The following is an 11,778-nucleotide window of genomic DNA, read 5'->3' on the forward strand; positions in this document are numbered from 1 at the left end:
AGGAGGCAGTTACAAACACTTGATCAATAATAATTCTCACAACATAATACTACTAATTATGTTTTCCCTCTCTAACTGTTTTCTCTTCTGTTCTTCAATGGAGTTGCTGATCATTTCATGAATTAGTTCAGAAAGTCATTACAGACGGACTTGTAGGAGGGGCGACCTAAGAGACCAACTATTACATTATATTAAGAAAAAGAACAATACAATAAGGTAAAAAAAATGCCAGACCCAAAAAAAATAAAGAAATTGTAAGTTTAGGTGAGAGGTCACTGTTGGAAAATCTTCTAGGAAACATGTTGAATAATTTTCAAAGGAAAAAATATATGTGCCAACACCTTAGTTTAATTAACAAGTCAATAATGGAAGTAATGACAACCCTATCATTTTTCTATGGCAGGCCATGGTCTTATTCAACATATGATCACATTATTTATGGACATATAGATAGGATACAATACAACACTCCAATTACGATTCCTTCTCTTGTTATCATGTGTATTTTTTTTATATATTTTTTACTGATTCAACGCGGCAATTATGCTAATTAATTTATTCATGCATGTGGCTGTTGGGACACCACTCGGTACTCCAACTATATAAAAGAAAGTTTATGCTTTATTAAATGAACAATTATTAATTAATTAGCATATGAGGTTATTAAAGGAGTCAATAACTATCTAAAAAGAAAAAAAATAGTCCGATGTATTAAAAGTTTCCGCTATGCATGAAATTTGGGGGAGGATCGAACTATATGGATTTATAGTAAACATTCAAGGAAAGTAGCTTAGGTAATATATGATTATTGAATGGTGACTAGCGCAGTTACATTCCTCAAACAAGTCCCAAATTAAAGTTGAAATATTAATGATTTGTTGTTTGTTTGATGAAATCTTTTTCTTTCACGAGACTTTTATAGCTTGCTTGGTCAATTCTCAAAATCTGCTTGTGCTTAAAAAGTATTTGTTGTCAATCTATTTTTCGTACTTTCACTAAAAAAAACTTTTAAATTATAGCGGTTTATTTATAGGGATCATAAGAAACCCCCACTATACATTCAATTTATGGTATTTGTGTCAACCCTCGCAAAATAATTTTTTCTGTGGCAGTTTAATTGTGGGGGTTGTAAAAGCCCCCCACTATATATTCAATTTGTGGTGTGTGCTTCAACCTCCTCAAAATTATTCCATTTGTGGCAATTTTCTTGTGCAGGTTTTTATAGTTGCACTATAACGAAACGATCTCCACGATTTGTTTTAAGTAAACAAGTTATTTATAATCATCATAATGAGCTTAAATGATGTGTTTCGATGCCACTACAATTCCTTTCTCTATTATTACTAATAGACATTTTAAGAAAACTCACAATAAAATGTGTACGCTTGATAATGTCTTATATAATTTCAAATCGCCATAAATGGACATTTTATATAGAAAAAAATTCAGACATAGCTAATATTTAGGCAAAAAATGATGCGACATAACTAAAGTTTGCCTAATTATAGGACATAGCTATACTTTACTAGCTAAATATACAAATTAGAGAATGTATTACGTATATACGAATAGAAATTCACTTAGAGATATGAATGATCCCCAAAATTTACTTTGCATGCAAATATAAAATTTTAGAGATTCGTATATAAGCCATGAAACTAGAGAAAGCCCTCTGCTACACCCTCCACTACCCTCCCCCCCCCTCCCCCCCACTTCACCCCAAAATAAAAAATATGAGATTGATATATGAGCCTCGAGATATACAACTATACAAGTACAACATAAATGTATATTTAGCTACTTAATTCAAATCTTAATTGGAAGTGGTAATTATTTTAAAGATTATCTACAACTTGTAACTATGACTTATTTTCTATTTCACGTAATTTTTTCTTTTATATAATCTATTATAATTGTATAAGATACTAATTTGGCAGTTTTATTATAAGCAATTAACTATTTTGTGATACCAAATTTTAGATCCTATTTTGCACCTTTTTAAAATCAATCGTGATTCATAATAATTTCTTGATACTTGAAAGGACTAAATGAGTAAAATATTCAATATCTAAAACATAGGTAGCCCAAAATTACATCGAGATTCAAATTAGAGCTTCAACAGCAAAAAAAACATAGTTTGGATCCTATTAATGAATACTAATTGACACTCGCTCCATCTCTATCATTATTTTTATCGGATGATCTTCTTGATCCAATTGGTGGATAAGTAACTCATCTTTACAGTGAATTTTCGATTTTATCCTTGGAGCTTGAATCTTACTCTTTAATTTGAGTATTTTTATGTCAATATGGACATTGTTTGATTTACCTAACCTTCTAGGTACACTTTTAAATAGATCTAACATGTTTGAAAACTTAATGCAAATGACCAGAGTGAAACTTTGAATTGGTTAATATCAATTAAACTACGAACAATTAAATCTTTCAACAATAAAAACAACGTACTCAGTAACTATTTAAAACTATCTATCTAAAAGAGGACTGGGGGGAGGGGGGGGGGGGGGGAGTTAACTTAGATAACGACCATGTTCTGAGATCCCAAGTAAGTTTTCTTTATTAGATAATGTCATGAACTCTCATGATCTATTTAGTCATGTACGATTAAAATAAGTGGAGTTTCAAAAAGAATTTATTTTTAAATATCCTATAAAGTCCCCACTTTTTCACAATCGTACTATCTAATTTTTCACTGAAGTACTCACAATTTTACCATCAGTCTATGAAAATAAAAGTGTTCATCTATGCTCCTCAACAATATTCATCATCCAATCTAGGAGAACCAACAAGAGAATCTTTATGTGTGTATGTGTTATTTCGATAATTATATACTTAATTATCACACATTTAGTTATTGTGTTAGCGTTTATTTATATTATAAATAATTAACTCATTTGAATTAATTATATTGCTTGTAACCTCATTCGAATAAATTTGACTTACTGATCTAATAATCATATTTTAGATTAAATAATTAATAATTTTAAAATTTTGTAATTCTATCTAATTTATGATATTTTGCAACTTAAATATCAAAAGAATTATTGTAACAAATTTTGTTAGTTTGTCCTTTATTTTACTTTATTATTTGTTTGGATACTTTTTTCATTGGTTTTCATATTTTTAGAGAATATATATTGATTATGTTTAAGAAGCAGTATTTTTATTAACTAGTCTAACCATACATGCCTTATAGGTGAGACATTTGATTATTTAAAATAAAATGGTTTTGTATATTGTGATAAAGTTCAAATCACTTTACAAATATATATATATTTTACTACCAAAAGTTTCAAGTGGTCGATGGAACATCATTTTTGTGTTTGTCATATAGTAGTAGCTCTTTCCCTTGTTGTCACATGCTAAGAGAGACACATTAATTTGATACATATTTGTATTATGATTATTTTTCTTTTTATTTATACTTAGAATCTTTCCTGTTTTTAAAGTTAGATTTTTATAAAATCATTGATTACATTCTTATTATATACTTAAACTTTTAAAAGTCTAGTACTTCTTAAATTTTTTCTTATTCTAATGATTTGATATTTATTTCTATATTTTTCAAATCTACTAAAAATCAATTTTAGTTGATTTGAAATTTTTAAACTAATGAAAAAAATATTAGTTGTCGTTAATTTTGATGACTTCTAGTAAGGAAATGTTTTACCATAAATATATTTAATTAATTTTTAACTTTTGAATTAGAAAAAATAGTGAAATTCTGATGACTTCTAATAAAAAAAGGTTTTATCATAAATATATTTAATTAATTTTTAACTCTTAAATATTAGAAAAAAATAATAAAAAAAAATAATTTTATCTAAGTAAAGACTTTTAATGAAGACTAAAACGTTCAGACAATATTTCTATAGATACTTCACACTTTTAATATATTATAGTTATAAATTATAGATTATAGATAAATTATAGATAAGTTAGTTCCATTTAAAAGAAAACATTTATTTAAATATTAAAATAAAAGAGAAAAATAAGAAAAAGCATTAATATATCGTAAAAAATAATAGTGTACACCATCTTTCTAGATTTCAATATTTATTAGGAGAGTAGATTCAAATATTTATTAGAAGAGTAATTAGTAAATTAGAGTAAAAATTATGCGCGGGCAAAATTCCCCTCTTCCCTCGCCTTTTCCTTCTCCAAAGGCACGATTTTCCTTATCCACAATTCTTTGTCCAACTCCCATTTTTCATCGTGCAAAAGTGCAATTGGGAGAATGAAGGCTCATACTTCGTCATACGCTTTCATTTCCTGCTATAAAATTTATATCTAGTTCAGTATGTTGTTCGATCTATATTTTCTTACATGTATTAGGGTAGTCGGTGTTACCCTCTTCGTTATAAACCTCCAAAGTAGCCCTATAACATTTTTCTACTTCACCTCTACCATATCAACCCTCTCCGTCTCCCTCTGAATCGATTTGCTTTATGTAGCTAGGGTTTTGCACTTTTCGAGTATTTGTTCTATGTTGTTTGAGATTTCGTCTTCTAACGAAGCTATGTGGAGGGGAAACGGACAAGATATGTGGAACAATAGTAACATAGCACCACCGGGTACTAGCGGAGAAGGACCACAACCGCTGCCGTCGTCAATGATGCGGCCACCTCCGGGACCTCCGCCGCAGTCTATGATGCATCCGCCACCTGGTACTAGTTCACGACCGCCGTCTATGATGCCTCCGGGTACAAGTGTTGGAGGAGCTAGTGGTTCTAGACCACCTCTACCGCCGCTGTCGTATACTATTTTGCCTACTGAGGCTCAGCTTGAAGAGAAAGCGAGGAAATGGATGCAGCTTAACTCTAATCGGTATAGTGATAAACGGAAGTTCGGATTCGTTGAAACGCAGAAGGAAGATATGCCGCCGGAACATGTCCGCAAGATTATTAGGTATTTAAATTTTTCTACAATTCTGAACGCTGAATCTTATTTTTTAGTCGTGAATTTGTGCATTTTTTGGTGTATATTATCAGATAATGTGGGTAATCTATTCGTTGTATCTTTTGGCAATTTTGACCGCTGAATCTCATTTTCAGTCGTGAATTTTTGCATTTTAAGTGTATAATATCATGGGTAGATCGAAGAAATATTGGAGGGAGGTGATTAGGCATGATATGGAGCAATTACAACTTACGGAGGACATGACCCTTGATAGGAAGGCGTGTAATATATATTGATTATGTTTAAGGAGCAGTATTTTTATTAACTAGTATGTTTAAGAACTGCACTTCTGTCACCAAGTAAAATTACCTCTTTTCTTTTCACTCCTAATATCAGTAGGGATATAATTCAACTATAGCTTACAAAATGCTTCTAAATTTATAACACAAAAACTTTACAGTTTGTTTTACCTCTACGTCTGGCCATCCTTGTACAACAATGGAACAAACAAACACAAAGTGCATGAAAACTAAATTACTGGAATTACAATTTTCTTTATGTCTTTACGATAATCTGCAACACCGAGCAAACACAAATGGTGAACAACTATCAGTTCTATACAGAAGTAAGCAACTTAAAGTAGATATATGGTATTCAATTAAGTCCATGCTATCTCAAATGACTGATTAAGCTACTAGGTGGATAGTGAGTCTTTCATTGGGCTCCAGAATACATACCAAGCTCTGAATGTGCCACGTGAATATAGAGATCTTTCCCATCTTTGAAACTGTTGAATATCAATCAAGTTCTTGCTCCATGACATGCAGTCGATATCTGAGTCGTATGCATACGCTATGCAGGAAGAATTTCCCAAGCATTGTCTTCTACATCGGTTTTCAACAAGTGGCAGCTCATTGCATCAGTTGCTGGTTTGAGGTCAACATAATAGTCATGACACAAGTGAGTTAGCTTTCAAAATCCATGGTTAAAAGAACTCAAACTCATAAGTTCTGAGGTTGAGGTTAAAAGTTACCTCTTGAGTATTCCAAACTTAAAAACCTTGAATAGCTGTTTGGGTCACCTTTAGAGTGGTGTGAATGAAGAAAGTAGGAATTCCAATGGTTGAAGCCTTCCAAATTCTCAAATCCCACTTCATTAGATCCAAAACTTGAGTTTCCATGCAATTTCGGGGTGTAGCGAGTCCAAGAACCCTCCTACGGATGTTCCCAATAAGTAAGAAGGAAATAAGAAATAACCCGTGGGTGCTATTTTTTCCCCTTTAGAAAGATTTCAGCAACTGACCTAAGCATAAGTGAATTTGATCTCAGGTTATAAGATCACATCTCTTGTGTGTCACTTATTCCTCTTTTATCTCGTGAATCACAATTTTCCTTCCCATTGCACCAGAGATATTTAAGTGTTCTCTTTTTCTACTCGGACGTAGGTTGAACTACTTGAAACGAATCTGAATTCTGTTTAACAGGTTCCAAACATCATTTAACATCCAAGAACATACACAGATATTGTTACATCATCAACAACATACCCAGTGTAGTCCACTAACGGGTCAAACACAGATATTGCTATAGCACATAATTTCCTTTTATGCACATGAGAACATGTAACACATTCAACATACACCAAAATGGTTGGGATATCATGACTTTTAACACCTTTGATCATCATAGTGTTGATCCTGAAAATTGGTTCATTTGGAATTCTGTGAAAGAAATGACTAAACTATATTGATGCTCTCTCACTTTATCCTCTTTGTACTTCTACATTCTGTAGGGACGTGATTGGATTGAATAGCTTTACGCTAGTTGTCAACCTACCGCAACTCCTCTATTTTATCCAGACTAGGGATCGACATAAGAATGCTAAGCTCCTTTTGAAACTTTTCTAACTTGCGAAAATAGGTTTGTAACTGTTGCGTCTGGAGCAGCCTCGGGGAAATATTTGTGGTCCCAGAATTTCTATTCAAACAGCTTACGAAGTGGAAGTTGATGTAGAGAAAGATCACCAAACATTGAGTAATTCTGAAATTTTTGCATGTTATGCACTCGAATACTTAAACGCTACAAGTTTATGTGAGCAAATTGCTGCACTTTTCTTTGTCAGTCCATCCTTAATAGTTTTATGGTAACAGATAAGTGCTCTTCTCAAATAGATGTATTCACGTTGGCTATTCCATTTCTATTGCAAACTTAGGATCAGACTTTTCCTATTCATCGGATAAAATGGAAACTGCTATGTTATGACATGAACATCTAAGCTTGGTTGGTTTTGTAATAGTATGGTCCTTTATTGTTTTTCCAAATTTTAGGTCGCTAACAATCCATATGACCCGATCCTGATGGTTTTCATGGATTATAGAGACAAGTCAGATACGACGCTCAATCTTTAGAAGCTAAATATCCAACATTTCTCTATGCCATGCCCATGACTCCAACACGAGTCTTTTTTAAAGATTTTCTTTTTTGAATTTCAAAGCTTGATTCATTTATTTTGAAGTTTTTTGTTCATATTGATATCAGTTGAATTAAAGATTTTTCTTTGCAAGGTACCTAACAAGCAATCGACTTACTGGACCAATTCAAGATTGGATCAGAAATAGAAATACCAAATAGTGAGTTTATCACTTTGGATTAACATGTTTTTTCATGCCAATGAGAATGCTAGATTCTCTTTATCTCAACAACTTAAGATTCTATAGGCTTATAGCTTTTTATGCAGGCATTTGCTTGAATAAGTACAAAAAGAGATGCTTCATGGTTTCGGGATAGCTGTCACGTAGCAAGCAAGTTGTATTTTGGCATAATCCTATATGAGCTAGCTTTACTTCCGTGAGTAATCTTCCGTGCATTGCAATCCAGTAGATAAAAAGTAATCTTCCGTGCATTGCAATCCAGGAGATAAAACTATGTTTTGGGATGTTTGTTGTGTTCCATACCGCTCCCCATCATTGTTTTTGTGGTTCTTCTCCGAGCCTCCATTTAAAGCCACTACTAATAGCATATTGCCCATTTGGTTTTAGCTATCCGTTACCCATGTAACCGGGAAAAGAAGATGGACAGTTGGCACATTCTAATGAGGATGAGAGCACCCAAAAAATGTTCTTGTGATCCTGTCGCGCCGCTGGAATTGTCTCATTCTTTGCATGCCTTTCACCGGGTTTCTCCATCTGATGAACTGAACGTGGAAGGTTTCCATACATTTTGTGGAGGGTTCTGGAATTACTTCAGCATGGGGATAGATGCACAAGTATCTTATGTATTTCACTCGGAGAGAAAAATGAACCCTGACAAATTCAAAAACCAACTTGTCAATCAGGTAATAAAGTGAAAACAAAAATTAAGATGATAAATCTTCTCTTTGGTTTATTTCTCTGAATCTTTGCATATCAATTTGACGTTAATTGTCCTAATGTTGTGCTTTGGACCTTTTATTCTGTTCTATCGAGAAGAAAAGAAATCTACTATCAATTTAATGACCATTGTAACGAAACAGATAATTTGAAGATGTAGGGTTGGCCTCTTGGCAACAGGGGTCAAGATGCCACGAACTTGATCCTCTATAACTTGTCTACACTTTGGTTTGGAACGTTGTGCTGTTTGGCCACCTTGGTGGCACAGTTATTGATTCCTTCGCATTATAGTTGGTAATACTTCATATACGTGAAATATTGAAATCTAATGGATGGTTTCTTTTGGTCCTTATTCTAGTTTTATATGAAATACTTCAGAATGGGGAAATGACTTATTTCTTGTACAACCTACCAGTTTTACTTTGACTTTGACTGACTAGCTTTTATCATTTTTTTTGGTCAAATTGGAAACGGCGACAAGCTCAGCCTGGTTGGAGTGCTGATTATTTTCATGAAAATTTGATTGCTTCCCATCATGGTATGACTTAACGTTATTGTTATGCCATTTAACGTTATTGTTATGCCATTTTTCCATCTGTATGGACTCATCAGTAGCAAATGTAATCTTGTTCAAACAGTAAATGAAGTACAAGATCAGTTGCACTACTACTAAACCCAAGATAACACCTGTTGCAGTGCCAATAAATTGGGCCATTCCTAGCAGAGCATAGATAAACCAGCAGAAGGAGGACACGACAACAGCAAATGACAGGAAAAATACCATGTACTCCACACTCTTTTTCCTGATTACTAATCTAATGTTAGACCGAGGAGATACATACATAACGATGGAGAAGATGATGGAAGCAACAAAAATATTGTGGCGGAGTTGAACTGCCACCAATTATTATTTTTTAAGTACTAATTTCATATTGTAGTGGTTGAAAACTTCTTCATAATTTTCTAAGAAAACAATTAGTATTTTATTGTGGGAATTATAGAACACCACAATATTTTTTTTGTGACATTGTGATCATATTGCGGGGTTTTATAAACTCCTGCAGTATTTTTTTTTTGAAACATTCATATTATATTGCGAGAGTTTTAAATTGTCACTTATTAACTTTAAAAATCCCACAAATTCAAAATTTATTTTGTGTCGGACGTCAGGGAGGTTTTGGAAAACCGCCACAATATTGCTCGTGGCAAGGCTTATTGTGGTACTTTCCAAAACTGCCACAATTCTTTTTGTAGAGGTCAAAAACTTTTATAAATTGATAAAAAATTCGTCATAATTTACCAGCTTTTTTGTAGTGTTTTTTTTTTTGTATTTAGCTAATCAATTAGAAAAACCCTTTTACCAGAGTTGAGCGGCAGCTTGTTGCAAGGTCCCAAAAGTGTTTTCGGAGGAAATTTACTTTTTGTAGCTTTAAAAATAGTTTCGGCTACTTAATAAAAGCACTTTTTTTCTTCTAAAAATTTGGTCAAATACCTCAATTGTCGTCTAAAATGAGCACTTTCCTACAAACTTGACTAAATAGACTATTATAAGGATCGCCATAAGATCTCAAGACAAAATGAGTTGTGAAGCTCCACCGTAACTTTAAATATTAATTATAACTAATTACAAGCCTAGTGACTTCATTAACGTATCCCCAAGGTGTAATTGCAAATGCTTGGTTGATAATAACAGTAAAACAGTAGCACTAGTTGAATATGCAATTGTCATAAGAAGTATGATTTATGCTATGCACTACAAAATCAGTGATATTCGTAATGTAGAACACTGGAAATTAATTGGAAGACTATTTGGGTAATTTAAACAGACGATGAACTTTGATCTATTTTACAAATAAATTTTCAATTACGTTAGAAAGTTATACTGGTGCAACTTGAATCTCGATTACATAGTACTATATTAACAGTAAGTCGATTTTTGAAGGAATTTTAACCTTTAAATATTATGCAATTTCTTCATATTCAAAGAACCAGATTTGTATAACTCATCTTACTATGAAAATTGAGTTCCTAGCTCCTGGAGTAACACATGTAAGAAAGAAAAATGGCTATGATTTTTCTTAATTTGATATTAAGTTATGGTCACAACTAATGCCATTAGTTTTTTTTTTTTGTGTGTGTGTGTTGTGATAGCCATGTGATTAAATCTAAAACTTAGATAATTCAGGCATATTAATTTCAGCCGTATTGAATATGTAAAACACTTAATTTCTAATGGTAACTAACATTACTATTCTATTTGTTAACCTCGTAATAATTGGATGATCATGTTGAATTTCAACGCATACGCGAAGCCTAAACACAGCGAAAAAGTTAAATGGGAACGTACCTTCAGCCATCATTGTCCAAGTGTAAGAAGAAACGAAAACGTGAGAGAGAATTTGTAATAAGGTTAGGAGTCTTCTAACCTATGTCTAACAAAAGGTATGTCAGACTGATGGAGTCACATATTTATAGGTAGGCTAGGTACTCTTAGGCAAATAATTTTAATCCAAGATACTTTAATAGTTATTTCTTATTATCAAAGAAATACCATATACGTATAACTTGGAGGAAAAGTAATTGAATGATTTATTACTTTACTTGAGAGACAAGGTAAATTTATTACCATAAATATGTGGATCACTAATATATGATATTCTTGCATTCTCCCACTTGACCCACATATCAAAATTAGATAATTTTTTACGAGTGAAAATAAATAATATGGTTATAAATGCATATTCAATCAACTTAATAGTTATGCAAAAATCATTGTTATCAATAATATATTAATACAAAAGTCATGGCGGTCATGTTCTTAGTAAAACACTTTCACATAAGTCATGGCGGTCATGTTCTTAGTAAAACACTTTCTTTCATGTCTTACAATGTACAATATGTTCTAAATAAAGTGTCCAACAATTTTACAAATGAGCTTAACATAGGTCATATGGAGTCCAACTTTATTGGATCCAATGATCACTTTATAATACGTGAAAATCAAAATGTGCACATTCATGTATAACAAAAACAATAATGTCTAGACAAACTTTAAAGAATATAGTAAGACTACCATGAGTTACTAAGTCTCATACGGGTCACATGATACTTGAAAACATTAGCTAGTAAACCTTTAGTCATAGGATCAACAACCATCAAAATAGTACTAACATGTTCAAAACTCATATCTTGCTTCTTACCATGATCTCTAACCATCAAATACTTTATGTCAATGTGCTTACTGCTGCTGCCACTCTTATTATTCTTTGAAAAGAATACCATAGCTGAATATCATAAAACAATCTCATTAGTCTCTCAATAGAATCGACAACTTCAAGGCCTGAAGTAAAGTTTTTCAACCATAATGCCTGTGATGTAGCTTCATAGCATGTTATAAATTAAGCTTTCATTATGGATATTGTCACAATGGTTTGCTTAACATTTCTCCAAGACACAACAACTCCATGAAGGAAAAAAATTTATTCAGAAATAGA

General features: G+C 32.4%; 1 protein-coding gene across 7 annotated transcripts; it reads left to right on the forward strand.

Moving 5' to 3' along the window:
• Positions 1-4,118: 4,118 nt before the first annotated feature.
• Positions 4,119-9,416, forward strand: LOC107877899 (pre-mRNA-processing-splicing factor 8A-like). Of its 7 annotated transcripts, XR_001676613.2 has the most exons (6): positions 4,119-4,926; positions 7,481-7,546; positions 7,654-7,763; positions 7,955-8,250; positions 8,771-8,822; positions 8,923-9,416. XR_001676613.2 is itself a non-coding variant. In XM_047393660.1 (4 exons), exons 1-3 carry the CDS (start codon positions 4,505-4,507, stop codon positions 7,532-7,534), a joined length of 576 nt encoding a protein of 191 aa, XP_047249616.1. In that variant the 5' UTR covers positions 4,119-4,504; the 3' UTR covers positions 7,535-7,546; positions 7,654-7,948. The 7 variants fall into 7 exon arrangements, 5 of the variants coding, with proteins under 5 accessions (XP_047249616.1, XP_047249617.1, XP_047249618.1 ...); XR_001676611.2 differs by lacking the exons at positions 8,771-8,822; positions 8,923-9,416 and adding an exon at positions 5,778-5,877 and having other exon boundaries at positions 7,642-7,763; positions 7,955-8,344; XM_047393660.1 differs by lacking the exons at positions 7,955-8,250; positions 8,771-8,822; positions 8,923-9,416 and adding an exon at positions 5,778-5,877 and having other exon boundaries at positions 7,654-7,948.
• The last annotated feature ends 2,362 nt before the right edge of the window (positions 9,417-11,778 follow it).

This window comes from Capsicum annuum, chromosome 7, assembly GCF_002878395.1.
Source record: "Capsicum annuum cultivar UCD-10X-F1 chromosome 7, UCD10Xv1.1, whole genome shotgun sequence".
NCBI lineage: Eukaryota > Viridiplantae > Streptophyta > Magnoliopsida > Solanales > Solanaceae > Capsicum > Capsicum annuum.